The sequence below is a fragment of the Salvelinus alpinus genome, chromosome 26 (genome assembly GCF_045679555.1).
Source record: "Salvelinus alpinus chromosome 26, SLU_Salpinus.1, whole genome shotgun sequence".
NCBI classification, from domain to species: Eukaryota; Metazoa; Chordata; class Actinopteri; order Salmoniformes; family Salmonidae; genus Salvelinus; species Salvelinus alpinus.
The window spans coordinates 31,093,370-31,112,803 of NC_092111.1; the positions used below are offsets into that span (position 1 = coordinate 31,093,370).

The 19,434-nt window shown below is 40.9% G+C and overlaps 1 protein-coding gene across 3 annotated transcripts in view; it reads right to left on the reverse strand.

Moving 5' to 3' along the window:
* LOC139555154 (nuclear pore complex protein Nup153-like) overlaps window positions 1-17,872 on the reverse strand; it is a 41,361-nt gene extending 23,489 nt beyond the window's left edge. For 2 of the 3 annotated variants that reach the window (XM_071368721.1, XM_071368723.1), the window contains exons 1-2: window positions 17,735-17,872; window positions 5,725-5,938 (exon numbers count right to left, since the gene is read on the reverse strand). In XM_071368721.1, coding sequence (XP_071224822.1) covers window positions 5,725-5,938; window positions 17,735-17,812 — 292 coding nt within the window. In that variant the 5' untranslated portion in view covers window positions 17,813-17,872. The remainder of the gene's footprint in view (window positions 1-5,724; window positions 5,939-17,734) is intronic. The other variant, XM_071368722.1, reaches the window with a different exon arrangement.
* Window positions 17,873-19,434: the final 1,562 nt, after the last annotated feature.

Consider the following 19,434-nt stretch of genomic DNA (forward strand, 5'->3'; position numbering starts at 1 on the left):
AACATAATCCAGGTAGAATCAGGAAGTCCCCAGGGCAGCTGTCTAGGCCCCTTAATTCTTTCGATCTTTATAAACCTATTTGGGGTAGGGGTTTCACTTTTGCATGAAATGCATGCTCAGAGCAAACTACCTGCTACTCTGTCCCACATCCTAATATATGCATATTAGTAGTATTGGATTAAAAAAACTCTAAAGTTTCTAAAACTGTTTGAATGATGTCTGTGTATAACAGAACTCATATGGCAGGCGAAAACATGAGAAAAATCCAACCAGGAAGTGGGAAATCTGAGGTTTGTAGTTTTTCAATGCTTGGCCTACCGAATACACAGTGTCTATGGGGTTAAGTTGCACTTCCTAAGGCTTCCACTAGATGTCAACCGTCTTTAGAAACTTGTTTCAGGGCTCTGCTATAAAGGAGGGGCTCATGAGACCTGTTTGAGTCAGTGGTCTGGCAGAGTGTCTCAGGCTCGTGACGCGCGCTCCCGACAGTTACCTCTCGTCTGAAGCAAAGCACTGGAACGATGGAATTCTCCGGTTGGAACATTATTAATGATTTATGTTAAAAACATCCTAAAGATTGATTCCATACATATTTTGATATGTTTCTACGACCTGTAACGGAACTATGAGTTGTCTGGACCTAGTGCTCATGAAGATGGATTACTGGGCTGAACACGCTAACAACTAGTGGCTATTTGGACATAAATTATGGACTTTATGGAACAAATCAGTCATTTATTGTCGAACTGGGATTCCTGGGAGTGCATTCTGATGAAGATCATCAAAGGTAAGTGAATATTTATCATGTTATTTCTAACTTCTGTTGACTCCAACATGGCAGAAATTTCTTTGGCTGTATTGCGCTCTGAGCGCCGTACTCAGATTATGCGTTTTCCGTAAAGTTTTTTTGAAATCTGACACAGCGGTTGCATTAAGGAGAAGTCTCTTTAATTCTGTGAATAACATTAGTATCTTTTATCGATGTTTATTATGAGTATTTCTGGGATTTCTGTGGCTATCTGCAAGATCACTGGATGTTTTGGAATCAAAACATTACTGCACGTAACGCACCAATGTAAACTGAGATTTTTGGATATAAATATGCACATTATTGAACAAAACATACATTACTGTGTAACATGATGTCCTATGAGTGTCATCTGATGAAGATCAAAGGTTTGTGATTAATTTTATCTATATTTCTGCTTTTTGTGACTCCTATCTTTGGCTGGAAATGGCTGTGTGTTTTTTTGACTTGGCTCTGAACTAACATAATCATATGTTGTGCTTTCGCTGTAAAGCATTTTTGAAATCGGACATGATGGGTAGATTAACAAGATGTTTCTTTCATTTGCTGTATTGGACTTAACTTCTCTAGGGTAGGGGGCAGCATTTTCACGTTTGGATGAAAAGCATACCCAAATTAAACTGCCAGCTACTCATCCCCAGAAAATAAGATATGCATATTATTAGTAGATTTGGATAGAAAACACTCTGAAGTTTATAAAACTGTTTGAATCATGTCTGTGAGTATACCAGATCTTATTTAGCAGGCGAAACCCTGAGGACAAAACATTCCGTTTTTTTGGGGTCACTGTCTTTTCAATGAGTTTATTGGGAAACCAGATTTCTAAGCGACTTGCTTGCAGTTCCTACGGCTTCCACTGGATGTCAACAGTCTAGAGAAATTGGTTGAGGTTATTCCTTTGTGTAATGAAGAAATACGGCCATCTTGAAGTCGAGTCACTCTAGGTGTCCTGTGAGATAGAAGCGCATGACCAGAAGGCATGCTACGGTTGGTTTTAATCCTGTATTGAACACAGATCATCCCGTCTTCAATTTTATCGATTATTAACGTTAAAAAATACCTAAAGTTGTATTACAAAAGTAGTTTGACATTTTTTGGCAAAGTTTACAGGTAACCTTTGAGATATTTTGTCGTCACGTTTGAGCAAGTTGGAACCTGTGTTTTTCTGGATCAAACGCGCCAAATAAATGGACATTTTGGATATACAGTGGGGAGAACAAGTATTTGATACACTGCCGATTTTGCAGGTTTTCCTACTTACAAAGCATGTAGAGGTCTGTAATTTGTATCATAGGTACACTTCAACTGTGAGAGACAGAATCTAAAACAAAAATCCAGAAAATTACATTGTATGATTTTTAAGTAATTAATTTGCATTTTATTGCATGACATAAGTATTTGATCACCTACCAACCAGTAAGAATTCCGGCTCTCACAGACCTGTTAGGTTTTCTTTAAGAAGCCCTCCTGTTCTCCACTCATTACCTGTATTAACTGCACCTGTTTGAACTCGTTACCTGTATAAAAGACACCTGTCCACACGCTCAATCAAACAGACTCCAACCTCTCCACAATGGCCAAGACCAGAGAGCTGTGTAAGGACATCAGGGATCAAATTGTAGACCTGCACAAGGCTGGGATGAGCTACAGGACAATAGGCAAGCAGCTTGGTGAGAAGGCAACAACTGTTGGCGCAATTATTAGAAAATGGAAGAAGTTCAAGATGACGGTCAATCACCCTCGGACTGGGGCTCCATGCAAGATATCACCTCGTGGGGCATCAATGATCATGAGGAAGGTGAGGGATCAGCCCAGAACTACACGGCAGGACCTGGTCAATGACCTGAAGAGAGCTGGGACCACAGTCTCAAAGAAAACCATTAGTAACACACTACGCCGTCATGGATTAAAATCCTGCAGCGCACGCAAGGTCCCCCTGCTCAAGCCAGCGCATGTCCAGGCCCATCTGAAGTTTGCCAATGACCATCTGGATGATCCAGAGGGATGGGAGAAGGTCATGTGGTCTGATGAGACAAAAATAGAGCTTTTTGGTCTAAACTCCACTCGCCATGTTTGGAGGAAGAAGAAGGATGAGTACAACCCCAAGAACACCATCCCAACCGCGAAGCATGGAGGTGGAAACATCATTCTTTGGGGATGCTTTTCTGCAAAGGGGACAGGACGACTGCACCGTATTGAGGGGAGGATGGATGGGGCCATGTATCACGAGATCTTGGCCAACAACCTCCTTCCCTCAGTAAGAGCATTGAAGATGGGTCGTGGCTGGGTCTTCCAGCATGACAACGACCTGAAAGACACAGCCAGGGCAACTAAGGAGTGACTCCGTAAGAAGCATCTCAAGGTCCTGGAGTGGCCTAGCCAGTCTCCAGACCTGAACCCAATAGAAAATCTTTGGAGGGAGCTGAAAGTCCGTATTGCCCAGTGACAGCCCCGAAACCTGAAGGATCTGGAGAAGGTCTGTATGGAGGAGTGGGCCAAAATCCCTGCTGCAGTGTGTGCAAACCTGGTCAAGAACTACAGGAAACGTATGATCTCTGTAATTGCAAACAAAGGTTTCTGTACCAAATATTAAGTTCTGCTTTTCTGATGTATCAAATACTTATGTCATTCAATAAAATGCAAATTAATTACTTACAAATCATACAATGTGATTTTCTGGATTTTTGTTTTAGATTCTGTCTCTCACAGTTGAAGTGTACCTATGATACAAATTACAGACCTCTACATGCTTTGTAAGTAGGAAAACCTGCAAAATCGGCAGTGTATCAAATACTTGTTCTCCCCACTGTATATCGACGGAATTAATCCAACAAAAGGACCATTTGTGATGTTTATGGGACATATTGGAGTGCCAACAACAGAAGCTCGTCAAAGGCCTGCAGGGTTGGAATATGCTTATCTCTCTTGGTTTACAATGGTGCTATCCTCAGAAAATAGTATCGTATGCTTTCGCCGAAAAGCCTATTTGAATTCTGACATGTTGGCTGGATTCACAACCAGTGTAGCTTAAATTTGGTATCTTTCATGTGTGATTTAACGAAAGTTTGATTTTATAGTAATTAATTTGAATATGGCGCTCTGCATTTTCTCAGGCTTTTTGCCAAGTGAGACAGTAGCGTCCCGCCTAAACTCAGATTTTTGGATATAAATATGAACTTTACCGAACAAAACATACATGTATTGTGTAACATGAAGTCCTATGAGTGTCATCTGATGAAGATCAAAGGTTAGTGATTAATTTTAATCTCTATTTCCGCTTTTTGTTACTTCTCTCTTTGGCTGGAAAAACGGCTGTCTTTCTGTGACTTGGCTCATACCTAACATAATCGTTTGGTGTGCTTTCGTCGTAAAACCTTTTTGAAATCGGACACTTTTGCTGGATTTACAACAAACGTAGCTTTAAAATACTTGTATGTTTGAGGAATTTAAATTATGGGATTTCTGTTGTTTTGAATTTGGCCCCCTGCAGTTTCACTGGCTGTTGACGAGGTGGGACGCTACCGTTAATATGTTAATAAGTTAATGTGAAAGTTACATATTTAAAAAATATATTTTTGGATTTCCCGCGCTGCCTTTTCAGCGGAATGTTGTCGAGGGGTTCCGCTAGCGGAACGCCTGCGCTAGAAAGGTTAACGACATGTCCCTGGCTTTGAGTAAAGCCAGTGTGTCTATGTATCCAGATGATTCAACACTATACATGTCAGCTACTACAGCAACTGAAATGACTGCAACACTTAAAAGAGCTGCAGTTCTTTTCAGATTTTGTGGCAAGGAATAAGTTGGTCTTAAATATTTCAAAACACTTAAAGCATTGTATTTGGGAGAAATCATTCACTAAACCATAAACCTCAAAATCTTGTAATAAATTATGTGTAAATTGAGGTGACGAAACTGCTTGGAGTAACCCTGGATTGTAAAAATATGTTTTGACCATGACAGTTAACAGTAGCTAAGAAGGGGAGAAGTCTGTCCATAATAAAAGCGCTGCTCTACCTTCTTAACAGCACTATCAACAAGGCAGGTCCTACAGACTCTAGTTTTGTTGCACCTGGACTACTGATCAGTCGTGTGGTCAGGTGCCACGAAGAGGGACTTAGAAAAATTGCAATTGGTTCAGAACAGGGCAGCATGGCTGGCTCTTGGATGTACACAGAGAGCAAACAAGATGAACGTAAATCTCTCCTGGCTCAAAGTAGAGGAGAGATTGACTTTATCACTACTTGTATTTGTGAAAGGTATTGACATGTTGAAAGCACCGAGCTGTCTGAAGTACTGGTGCACAACTCGGACACCCATGCATACCCCCCCAAGACATGCCACCAGAGGTCTCTTCACAGCCCCCAAGTCCAGAACATACCATGGGAGGTGCACAGTACTACATAGAGCCATGACTACATGGAACTCTACTCCACGTCAGGTAACTGATGCAAGCAGTAGAATCAGATTTTAAAAAATAGATAAAAATACATCTTATGTAACAGCAGGGACTGTGAAGCAACACAAACATACGCACTATAGACACACGTACACATGGATTTTGTGTGTTAGATACACTACCGGTCAAAAGTTTTAGAACACCTACTCATTCAACGGTTTTTCTTTATTTGTACTATTTTCTACATTGTAGAATAATAGTTAAGACATCAAAACTATGAAATAACACATATGGAAACATGTAGTAAGCAAAAAAGTGTTTTATATATTTGAGATTCTTCAAATAGCCACCCTTTGGCTTGATGACAGCTTTGCACTCTTGGCATTCTCTCAACCAACTTCACCTGGAATGCATTTCAGTTAACAGGTGTGCCGTATTAAAAGTTAAAATACGACACCAATGGGCCAGATGTCTGAATGAATATATTTGATATACTGTATAATATGCCATATCAGCTCACCTGTATTACTGGTAGCGGGCTCCGCAGAGTCCCGTCCATCAGGAAGGGGGTCTACCTCCTCGCTGCCATTAGGAGGGGCCTGACTGTTCGGCTCCTCCCCCAACATGGCCCCTCCCCCTTCTGCAGCCTCCCCGTTCGTGAAGTATTTCTGCATCCAGGAAGGAACGATGCTCTTGACTGTGTCTGTCACTCGACTAATCAGGCCTGACTGCTGCTGGTGAACAGAAAGAGGAAAGAAGGGTGGAGATAATAGCAGAAGGAGAGAGAAATGGGACAGAGGGAGACTTTTAGGACAATAGGTTGATATTTAATGAGAAAATAAAAACCATAATAATGAACATCTGTTTGGTGAACATCTACGGTTATGTGTTGAGAGGTATGTGTTACTAGGTATTGATCGAGAGACAGAGCAGTGGGTGCAAGTCAAAGTCATTCCTCTCAAGCGAAGCCCTACTTAAAAGCTCTTAGTAGCCATGTTTCCATCCGTCCAGTGATTGTGTCAACAGTTACTAAGTTTGCATTAAAAATAAATGCAACAATTATCTGCTACGGTGTGTTTCCATTTAAACGGTCTTCTATAGATCGAAAAAGCTGTATATAATGATGTCACAGTAAAGAACAAAAAAAAATTGTTGCTAAAACCTAGTGTCTATTAAAAATTAAGTGGTTGAATTGTTCCCATTAACCATTTTGGCAAATCGACATAAATAAATTGGCGACAGCCTGTATGCCCTCCCACCTATCGGTCTCATGTAGCCTGCAAAAGCGAGCATGGATAGAATCAAATCAAATTTTATTTGTCACATGCGCCAAATATAACCTGACAGTGAAATGCTTACTCACACGCCCTTATCCAACAATGCAGTTCAAGAAATAGAGTTAAGAAAATATTTATTGAAACAAAAAAACAGGCTATATACAGGGGGTACCGGTACTGAGTCAATGTGCGGGGGTACATGTTAGTCAAAGTAATTTGTACATGTAGGTAGGAGTAAAGTGACTATGCATAGATAAAACAGTAAGTAGCAGGGTAAAAAACACTGGGTGGGGGGGGGGGGGGGGCAATGTAAATAGTCAGGGTGGCCATTGGATTAATTGCTCAGCAGTCTTATGGCTTGGGGTTAGGAGCTGTTAAGGAGCCCCCTTTGGACCTAGACTTGGCGCTCCAGTACTGCGTGACTTGCGGTAGGAGAGACAACACTATGACTTGGGTGATTGGAGTCTGACAATATTTTGGGCTTTCCTCTGACACCGCCTAGTATAGAGGTCCTGGATGCAGGAAGCTTGGCCCCAGTGACGTACTACGCCGTACGCACTGCCCTCTGTAGCGCCTTACTGTCATTTGCCGAGCAGTTGCATCACCGCCTGGTATGGCAACTGGTCAGGATGCTCTTGATGGTGCAGCTGTCAAACTTTGAGGATCTGGGGACCCATGCCAAATCTTTTCAGTCTCCTGAGGGGGAAAGGTGTTGTCATGCCCTCTTCACAACTGTCTTGGTGTGGCCATGCAGTCGTGGGTGAACAGGGAGTACAGTAGGGGACTAAGCACGCACCTCTGAGGGGCTCCCGTGTTGAGGATCCGCGTGGCAGATGTGTTGTTGCCTACCCTTATCACCTGGGGGCGGCCCGTCAGGAAGTCCAGGATCCAGTTGCAGAGAGAGGTGTTTAGTCCCAGGGTCCTTAGCGATGAGCTTGGAAGAAACTATGGTGTTGAACGCTGAGCTATAGTCAATGAACAGCATTTTCACATAGCTGTTCTTTTGTCCAGGTGGGAAGAGCAGTGTGGAGTGCAATAGAGATTGCATCATCTGCGAATTGAAGTGGGTCTAGGGTATCTGGGATGATGCTGTTGATTTGAGCCATGACCAGCCTTACAAAGCACATCATGGCTACCGAATGTAAGAATTTACTAATACTTGAAATATTCTAATAATTCTCATCTGCCAATGTATAGCCACAGTGAAACTTACTGTAGAGCTGAAATAATTGGGTGGTGAAACTTGCGCTCAGCCAACCAGAAAAGCGAGGCGAAGCAAGTCAGGCATTCTTGAAAGATTAAGCAAGCAGTAGGCATTTAGAATTAAATGTAGAGACTGGAGCTTTGATAACATTGTGCCCAGTATAACTTCTCAATTATTCGACAATCATTTGTCGCAAGTAAGTTTGACAAAAGAAAAACCCACCCCCTCGAACAGATAAAAATGTTGTTGATCTTCAGAACATTTCTCCCGTAGCTGCCGTTTCCATTACACGTGGCAAATTTATTTATATTTTTCTGCGACATTGCTTTGTCAAATAAACCTGGGTCAATGGAAACTTGACTAATGAACAGTGGGCCAGACAGGAGTCTGATGCAGCACAGACCTGGTACTGGAGTTAATAATGCAGTAACAGTACACACATCTTCTACAGTAGATCTAAGCCTATCAACGAGTTGAGGGACATGCTTCCTGTCTTTAAACCAATATCACAATACAAGATAGTCCCTAAGTGCTACCCAGCTCCATTAACTACACTAAAATGTATTTTTAGAATGGTTCTGCAGAAACCTCAAGCCTGGGCAAATTTTTGTTGCAGCAGTATAGAGCGAAACAGAGGACAAGGGGTGTAAAAAATTATGTTGCTAGCACCACTTCACATGTACATCGGCTAGTCTACTCTTTTGGTAGCTTTCTACTCCTGATAACGACCATATCCTCCACTCCACTTCTGCTTTAACTGTAAAAAGCACCAGTCGCGCAGCGCATCTGCTATTCAACCTGTCCACACTAAATCCACAGTGTTTTACCAAGCACGGACCAGTGTAAACAATCACTCTAGATAAGTCTAACCCATGTACCAGGCCCAGCCTCTAAGAGGGCCAGTTCGAGCTCGCAGGCCTTCGAACGCAGCTCTTGTGATTCTACGGATTTAAGGACGCTGCATTTCCCCTGTGAATAGGGCCATGAGACCACAGGACCGTGCCAGAATGCTGCTCTTATTGTTCTCCCAGGAAGCACTTCTGTGTGGGGTTGAAACAGTGAGATGAGGGTGAATAGGGTCTGGCGGTGTACAATTGACAGATGAAGTTCAAGTGAACCAAAGAGCTGCTAGCCTATACAACAAACTGGACAATGTGTCTGACTGACTGTAGGCATTCCAAATACCAAAAAAGGCCAAGTTCTGTGTGCATTTCAAACCACCGCACAGTAATACAGAGCAGCAGTTGAACTTGCATCTGTCCAGTTACATGTGCCAGCACAACCATAACTCATAATTAAGGACCACTACTAAAGCTGCCAGATTCCCAACACTAGCTCACAGCGCCACACAAACACATGAATGAAATGTTTATGATTTCCTATATGACTGGAAGAGCCTACAACACCACAATATGCCCCTGAGCTAGGGGTGGTTAGCTCCATGACTCACTTCCTGACTAGAGACCACTTAAACAAGACTACTAGGCCTTCCTATATCAGTACCAAAGGTGGGGGGGGGTAATCTACAAGGGAGGTCATGCACTGTCAAGGGAAGCCCAATCTATCTGTAAAGTTAAGAGAAGCTACATGGTTGGTCCACCACAGTTCAATATGGCAGACAAAGTGAGAGTGGGTTTACTGGAAATTCCCCCGCAACCCAAATTATTTATTAGTGATTTCGCACTTGTGTTTTCCCCTCCAGTAACCTGAAAAAAGCTGCTGTGATGACACCATTCCAAACGTTTACAATTAAAAGTGAATAGGTCTACTGCTTCCCTCTCAAGCATTTCCCAGTTGATAGGAGAGAATTTATGCTTGTGGGGTCCAATGACACAAATGGAATAATCAGCTGACATGTAGGCCCAAACAGGCACAAACAAAACCTCAACTGGAAGTTTGAGTTCACTGGTCTAGAGTGAACTCCAAGTCAAATATTCCAATAGTTTGCTTTGGCCTATACATGCTCTTTATTATTACTGCTGGCAGACTCTCTGCTTTCACTTTCCAATGACCAATCTAGCAGGGATGCACAATATATCGGTGAACATATTGGAATCGGACGATATTTTTTTCGCAAATATTTATTTGCGAAAAATGGCGGACGGAAGACAGGGTGGTGCGGCAGGTGCCGCTTCTCATTCGAATGCTGTAATTTTATCTAAACCATCAGGTGTACGCCGACCCCAGCTAAGTAACTCATGCAAAGAGTTAAAGCGCAATTATGTGTTTTATCTCCAGTACTCTGCCATGATTGTCAGTTATGTAGCTGCTCTACTGATAATCTCAGTGCGTCCTTGCTGGGATGACACAATCAGTCTACTACCGGAGAATATTAACACCAAACACATTGGTTCACCGTTCCACGGGAGCGGACAGTACACAGCATACCATAATGTTCTGAATAATGGCCAAGTCTACCTCGCTCCTTATTCTACTGAACCGCTTAGGCGCAACAAACACAAGTCCAACATTTATCGGAAACTGTTAAACTACCTGTTCACTACCCTCCTGCTCTCCGGGGATGTGCAACTCAATCCTGGGCCCAACATCACCGAGCCAGCGATACGCACCGGAGTGGAAAGCGGTGGATGGCCTCGTCCACTGATCGTCGCCGCTGTGGAAGTGGGTGAGTGCTATGGTCCTATGGTTTCTCTCGACTCACCCAGCTCCAGGATAGATTTTGACTCTTCAAACATACCAAAGTCGCTATATGCGATCCCTGACTCTGCTTCTGGTACGCAAGCTGTTTTAATTAGTTCCCCGCATCCAGTGCAGGCGGGAGGGATTGTTAATTGCGCTACCGAACTGCCCCTAATCAAAACGAAACAAAACGGCCTAAACCCAGCCGTCAGAAAACACAGAAAATTTAACTTTTTTCAATGTGTCAATCACTCTCGAGTCATCTGGGACCCAAGAGCTAAGCCCAAGGGACTACTAGGGGGGCACTTGAACATTCGTAGTGTCATTCCAAAAAGTGATCAAATTCAACATCTACTCACAGACTCCAACCTTGACTTTCTCTGCCTCTCGGAGACATGGCTCCATGGAAACTCTCCATCTGCTGCTTTGATTGTGCCTGGCTACAATGTTTTCAGGAGAGACAGGACTGAAGGAAGAGGAGGGGGTGTGATGATTTACATTAAAGAACATATCCGATGTAAACAAATTGAGTGGTCATGTGATAATGAACTAGAATGTATTGGCCTGAACATTACACTGTCTCCCCAAATGTCTTTTACCCTCATTGGAATGTATAGGCCACCTTCCACCAAAAGTGTGTTTTTTGATCAGTTTAATAACATGCTTAGGGAATGTGATTTTGGGAAAGAGGTCATCTTAATGGGAGATTTTAACATTAATTATGAAGACAAGTGTTGTAGGAAAACCCTCAAACGGATCACTAATACCTTTGACCTTACACAGCTAGTTAAAGGGCCAACCAGGGTGACTTGTTGCTCTAAAACACAGATTGATTTGGTGTTCAGTAATAAACCAGAGAGAGTGACTAAATCATTCAATATGGTTACTGGGCTATCTGATCATAATCTGACACTTATAGCCAGAAAGCTGTCCAAGAGCAGGTTTAACCTCTCTACTGTTAGAAAGCCTGATCAACTAAGAATACCTAAGAGTGAATTAAGCTATTTTGAAAACGCAATTAAGGGAATTAACTGGAATGATCTCTTGTCCTATGCAGACGTGGAAGCTGATAGTCAAGTTTTTCTATCCACAATCCAGACTACATTAAATGGTTTCCTAAAGAAAATCAAATCCAAACCTGGCCAAAAGAGCACTCTTCCTTGGCTAAATGGAGAAATCTGGAAATTGATGAAAGAACGAGATTATTATCTAAAAATAGCCCTAAGATCCAAATTAGAGCATGACAGACGTAGGTTTACCATGTTGAGAAATAAGGTGATGAAAGAAATCAGACAGGCCAAGGCAAACTTTTTTATTAACATAATTGGTGAAGCAAAGGGAAATTCTAAACTGATCTGGGAGAATCTAAAAAAGTTAACAGGGAAAGACCATAGTAACACTGCAAAAAGACTAGAAATCATGGTGAATAACAATCTAACACAGGATGCAGTTGAAATAGCAATAGCCTTCAATTCCTATTTTATTGACTCTGTCAGGGTACTGACACAGAACCCCTCCACTGGTTTCTTGGGCTCAGTGCTAGTAAATGATGCTCAACCTGTCTTCATCATAAGGGAGGTTTCTGAGTCAAAGGTGGACAAGGTGATTAGCTCACTAAAGAACTCTAAAGCCAAAGATGTGTTTGGGATGGACTCTACCTTTCTTAAAAACTACAAAGAGTCACTCATTGGCCCCATTACTAAGGTCACCAACACATCTATTGGTCTCGGGGTGTTTCCAAGGGTATGGAAGTCGGCCATAATAACAGCCATCTTTAAATCAGGCGACCCTGCTGACGTGAGTAACTACAGGCCCATTAGTATATTACCTGTGGTGTCAAAGGTTGTTGAAAAGTGTGTAGCAGAACAACTGATTGCCCACCTCAACAACAGCCCCTTCACATTACATTCCATGCAGTTTGGCTTCAGAGCGAAACACTCCACAGAAACGGCCAACTGCTTTCTTCTGGAAAATGTGAAGTCCAAGATGGACAAAGGGGGCGTTGTTGGGGCTGTGTTTCTGGACCTAAGGAAGGCTTTTGATACTGTTAACCATGAGATTCTCATCACAAAATTGTCCAAGTTTAACTTTTCCCCTGATGCCTTGAGATGGATGAAATCATACCTTGAAGGCAGAACTCAGTGTGTCAGAGTGAGCAATGAGCTGTCGCCCACTCTTAGCTATGATGTGGGCGTGCCCCAAGGGTCAATACTGGGGCCCCTCCTGTTCAGCCTGTACATTAATGATCTGCCTTCTGTCTGTACTGGGTCTGAAGTTCAAATGTATGCAGATGATACAGTGATATATGTGCATGCAAAGAGCAAACAACAAGCTGCACAAGAACTCACTACTGTAATGGTCCAGGTTACAAAGTGGCTCAGTGACTCGTGTTTGCATCTCAATGTGAAAAAAACTGTTTGCATGTTCTTCACAAAGAGGGCAACAGATGCTACTGAGCCAGATGTCTATGTGTCAGGGGAGAAGCTCCAGGTGGTATCTGATTTTAAGTACCTTGGCATCATACTTGATTCCAACCTCTCTTTTAAAAAGCACGTGAAAAAGGTAATTCAAATAACCAAATTCAACCTAGCTAATTTCCGATATATTCGAAATTGTTTGACTACAGAGGTAGCAAAACTGTACTTCAAATCTATGATACTCCCCCACTTAACATACTGCTTGACTAGTTGGGCCCAAGCTTGCTGTACAACAGTAAGACCTATTCAGTCTGTCTACAAACAGGCTCTCAAAGTGCTTGATAGGAAGCCCAATAGCCATCATCACTGTCACATCCTCAGAAAGCATGAGCTCCTGAGTTGGGAAAATCTTGTGCAATACACTGATGCATGTCTTGTATTCAAGATCCTAAATGGCTTGGCTCCCCCTCCACTCAGTATTTTTGTTAAACAGAAAACCCAAACATATGGCAGCAGATCCACAAGGTCTGCCATGAGAGGTGACTGTGTAGTTCCCCTAAGGAAAAGCACCTTTAGTAAATCCGCTTTTTCTGTGAGAGCTTCCCATGTCTGGAATACACTGCCATCAGGCACACATAACTGCACCACATATCACACTTTCACAAAATGCTTGAAGACATGGCTTAAGGTCAATCAGATTTGTGAACATGGTCCCTAGCTGTGTGTTGCCGCTTTCCATGTCTGTTGTCTAACTTGTGAGGTGTGGAAACACTTTGTTGCTTTTATGAATTTTGTCTTGCTGCTTTTTGTTCTATGTTGCTCTGTCTGTATGCTACGTCTTGCTTGTCCTATGTTGCTATGTCTGTATGCTATGTCTTGTTCTATGTTGCTATTGTCCATGTTGTAATTGTTTTTAATAACCTGCCCAGGGACTGCGGTTGAAAATTAGCCGGCTGGCTAAAACCGGCACTTTTACTGAAACGTTGATTAATGTGCACTGTCCCTGTAAAAATAAAATAAACTCAAACTCAATAAACTCAAAAGTGTTAACATCGGTATCGGCCCGATGTCAAAGCTGACATGCATACCTATATAACATGGTACATGACGTAATGACGCCGCGCAAAATTTTGCGCTACACGTGGCACACAGCATTCCTAACCTAACCCAGAATGTCTGCTGTGTGGATCGAGCAGTCAACAAGTCGAGCAGTCATTTGAAAGAGTAAGAAAATTTCAGCGAGACAACTCAAAGGCAAAATTCATTAACGTCAAAATAATGTAATTCATTGCCCTTGACAATCAACCGTTCTCTGTCATGTGTGATGTTCGCTTTCGCCGACTGGTTGAGCACCGGTACACGTTGCCCTACCAGAGTTACACAGTAATAGCATCACTACTATTAGCTTCACGACATACTATGGAACATCGTTTGGGTCTTTGCGTTTCAAAAAAGATAGACGTCAAATAACACAGCTCTATCATAGAATGTTGTGTGTTCTGAATTTGCACGTGCAAGCCAAGCACCACCACTACTATCAGGAGCACTGTCAAAGCTGTACAAAAGTCTGCAAACAAGCAAACACCGACCATGAACGATGTGTTTACAATACCGCGCTGGTAATAAAGCATTTTTTGTTCGACCACAACTTCTGGAGTACCTAGCTAGCACCAATACAACCAGCTTGAAAACAAATGACCAATAGAAACTAGTCATTTTCATTAGCAATGATTATGGAATCCTTGTGACTAAGTATTAGCTAGGTAGACATTTGTTGTTCGCCTATTGAAATTCATTAAAAAAAATAATAATTGCTAGCCAGCCACTTAACCCTGTTGCCCAAAGCTAATGTTATAAGCAGCCAACTAGCTTCATCTGGCTAGTGAGGCTCGACCGGACCGGGTTGAGAAGCTAGCCACAAAAGTGAAATTTGCAGTTTGCCTTCAAAATAAAGGTATGTCATTGACAGTCATGCAGACGGTTACTACAATTGGTGGAATAATGCAATATTTAGACTAGATAATGTAAAAAAAAAGGTTGGAATGTGAGGTAATGAAATGGGGTATCAGTCTACTCGGTGCCACCCACAGAACACAACTGTGAAGAGTTTACGCAAATATTAGCGTTGTAGCTCTTATCGCGGGACAGCGACAGTGTGAAATCACCTCACCAGTCAGCCTATTGCGTGTATTGACATTCATATTGCACTATACAGCTTTACCTAAGGATTGGGGATCAATGAATTGGGGTATCAGTCTACTCAATACCCAAGACATTTTCCCCATGTCCTCAGAGTTATCAGACTCCAAAACATCCACGCAGTATTGTTTATCCTCGGGAATAGTGTTCAATACACATAGGTTGACAATAAATGTGGCTCAATTCACAGTTGTTTCAGAGACCCGCAATAAGAGCTAAGAGCTAATGTTCTCTGGGTGTCACTGAGTAGACTGATACCTATGGATTGTGGATCAATGACATCGGATAAGGCTGCACAGTGAAATAAGTATGCCCCCAATGCAATTCTAAAGTATAATACATCAGTGAGATTAACAGATTTGTCAAATTAACAAATTATTGTCTTTTGTTGATTTTATAGAACATTACAACCTCATTTAGCATGATCTATTCAATTATGGCATAATTCTACTATTTGTATTCATTTGCATCACTGTCAATGACATACTTTTATTTTGAAGGCTAACCACGAAGTCCACTATTGTGGCTAATCCTTATTATGGCTAGCTTCACATAGATGGGTCCGACCACCATTAATCAAATAACCGTCTTATAAATTAGGGTTATTTTAGATGACACCTATCTATATAGTTAGCTAACTACAGCTATTGAAACAGATGTTGTTTTGCTATGTTTTAGAGGAAAAACATTGTTTGCATCCATGAGCTAGCTAGCTTATATTTATGACCATCACTGTAGGTGCTCAAGACAACTTTACCAGCATTATGGCATAAATATTGATGAATCGTTGTGACATATGAAATATGAGTGATAGCGCAATCAATGTGTAATAACTACGTAGAAAATGTATGAACACGTTAAATTATTATGTGACGTGCAGTCATATTCAGGTCAAATAACACAAGTGCGTTTACAAATTCTTATTTCCAATGACGGCCTACCCCGGCCAAACCCGGACAACGCGGGGCCAATTGTGCACCACCCTATGGGGCTCCCAATCACAGTCGGATGTGATACAGCCTGTATTCAAACCAGTGACTGTAGCAACCCCTTGCACTGAGATGCAGTGTCTTAGACCGCTGCATCCATGTGTTACCTATTTAACTGTACTAGAATGCTTAAAAGGAGGCTACAATTGTAAATATCTGTATCGTTTTTTTGGCAAGGAAAATATCAGATATCATATCCGTCAAAAATGTCATATCAGTGCATCACTACAATGTAGCAGTCCCCGTCTTTGCACAGGGACAATTAATTTATAGGAAACTCCTAAATGGTGCATTGTCCCTGTCATCTGAAAATATATATATACATTTACTGACATATATTGAAGACAATGAAAACCTCCTGTGGGATTTCATGTCAAGGTATTTAATGGTCCTGAAAATCTGGATAATGATATGACTTAGAATGACCCTGTTCTAAACAACATGGATAACCATGACCAATCATTCTAAAATCCCATCCAACAGACTGGTTGCAAGTCAAATAAGTGGGACCTGTATTTAATTTAGCTGCAAAAATCACAAAATCAGATGAGCAGTCCAATAAATCCCAGTAACGTTAATTTTTGCAGTTAACTGCCGTTATCTAGCTAGATAAATAAGAAATTAGCTAGGTAGCTATATAAATATCAAGAACAGCGCAGGACAAGTTAGCTACTACTCACAGATATTCGAATTTCTAACTGTAGCTACACAACAACAACCGCCTACAACTAGCAAGCAGGACGACTAACGTAGAGGGCTCAAGTGACCCTGCTCAGTGCATATGTATCCCGCCTTTCTTGTGGTGTGTTCTCACTAGGCTACGACTGGTTACGTTTCCACAACGCCTCACATTTATGCCCCTTTCGAAATGAACAAAACCAGTTCATAATATTGCCTTGATTTCAAGAAATATAGTAACAGACTGAATAGCTACCATCACGGACTAATGTTGACAGTTAACGTTAGTTTACTGATTGTATTTGTGTTGCTTTGTAACGTTAGATTGTTACCACGTCGTAACGTTAACTAGCCTCTAACGTCACTTGCTTAGCTAGTGGTCAAGCATGTGGGTTGACTTAAAACAAAACTGAAATTATTAACTAACGTTACCGAACTCGTTAACTATCACAGTGCGCACTACACATTAACGATAGCTAGCAACTAGTATCTAGCTAAACGGCTAAGAAACGGAAATATACCCCACTGTCGACTGTATTTAAAAACATAGAAAGTATATAGTTAAATACTTTCATGATTAAAGTTAGATAATGTAAGCCACAAAGAACTGATATGATATGCCATAGCGAACGTTACATGACAATGACGTTGGCAGCGAGACAATGAAAAGCTAACAAATGATACCTAGCTTGTACATTTCGCTAGCTGTTAGCATCATAACATAGATAACTACTTGCTAGTGCATAGCTACGCAGCAGGTACGCAAACTTGACAAGAAGCCAGTGTTACGTCTAAGCTAATAAAGTTCAATATTTCTACACGACAGTGTGTTAAATAAGCATGGCTGCCGTTAGTCTTACAGTAACTGTCTTAAAAAGATACACACCTGTTAACAGATATTGGCTGGTAATATTAGCTTGTTCCCCGAACCAGCAAAATGTATATCACTTTGCTAAATTAGCTAGTTAGCTAGCTTGACACAGCGTGGAGGCCATGAGCGCTAAGACTAGGCCGCACAAAATGTCTCAAAGAAAACAATAACACAAGAGCGAAAAGACAACTGTTAACAAACTACATGCTATCCTTCAATGTGGAACATCCATAAAGATATGGTAATTTAATTTACCTGTTTGCTTTTGGCGTAAGGTTTAGAAGCGATATGATATCTTCTGCTTCTAATTTTCCCTCCACCCGTGGCCGCCATGGCTAGATCGAATCTCAACTAGCCGCCAGATAGTTGTCCTGTCATATCCTAGAGTTTAGCGCGCTCAGTCCTCCAACATACCACCATGCAAGGAAGCTTCACGTAAATGAGAACTATGGGAAATGTAGTTTAGGCATTAAACACGCTTGTGCGCCTCTGCCAATAATGTCAATTTTCAAAGGCCTTTGGTTTGACAAGGGTATTAATTTTGTATGTGATTTGTTAGACAACACAGGGGAGTTTCTGCCGTTTGATGACTTTATTGGTTAATAATTTCAGGTTAATATTACTCAGAGAGAATATATTAAGGTTTGCAAAGCAATTCCACTTCATTTACTTGGACTTATTCAGAACACTTTGTTATATTGTCAGGTTGTTCCCACTTTTCCAAGTTTACAAATGAATGACTTGAACCTTTTGGATAAACAAAAATCAACAATAAGTGGATACAATTGTCAGTTAAGTAATGTTTGGTGATTATAATTCAATATATTGCTATGGAAGTGGCCAACCTATGCTATGGTCAAAAGCAACTACCTTTTACCTTAATTGTCCAGTTATCCCAAAAGTTAAAGAAACGTATTTTAAAATCTTTTCTTCCATCTAGCCTGTTAAGGACTTATTGTACAAAAGGTTCAAATTTGACAAAGTGCCTTGTGTTTTTTGTTCCTCTGATTCTGAATCTATAGAGCATTTAGCTTTTTCATGCCACCATTCCAGTAAACTGTGGTTGTGTATAAAATCTCAAATTACCTATGTTTACCTTTGATGATGTTAAATGGCATTATGCTTATCCTTGTAATGCCAATCATAACTATTTTATTAACATTATTATTGTCTTGGCCAAATAATTATATTCACAAATGTAAACAGGGGTAGGAAAATTCCTTATTTAGTAGTTTTTTTTCTTCATTGAACTGTTACAATTTTATAAAGTTGGAAAAATCAGAGGTCATGTCTCTGAATGTCTGTTAATGTATCATTGCCTTGTCACATCTAAATTATGTCCACGCCTGGTGTTTTATTTTATTTATTCATTGTATTCACAGGAATGTCCCTGTATTGATGTGTAATATTATTTTTTTACATAAATATCAAACATGTGACCTACATTTCCCAGTGAAAAATAAATAAATACCAGTTGCGTAAAGTACTTAAGTAGTACTTTAAAGTATTTTTACTTAAGTCGTTTTTTGGGGGGAATCTGTACTTTACTATTTATATTTTTGACAAATTTTACTTCACTGCATTCTTAAAGAAAATGTACTTTTCATTCCATACATTTTCCCTGACACTTTAAAGTATTTGTTACATTTTGAATGCCAAGCAGGACAGGAAAATTGTTCATCCTTGAGTGTGCCCCTGCTAATCTGTTAATGTAAAAAAAAAAAAAAAAAAAAATTTAAAAAAAATTGTTTAGTCCGGTTTGCTTAATATACAGAATTACTTTTGATACTTAATTATATTTAAAACCAAGTAGTATTTTACTGAGTGGCTTTCACTTGAGTCATTTTCTATTAAGGTATCTTTACTTTTACTAAAGTATGACAATTTGGTACTTTTTCCACCATTGATGAATACAAACAGTTGCACTAGAATCAAACCTTCAAAACATGTGTATG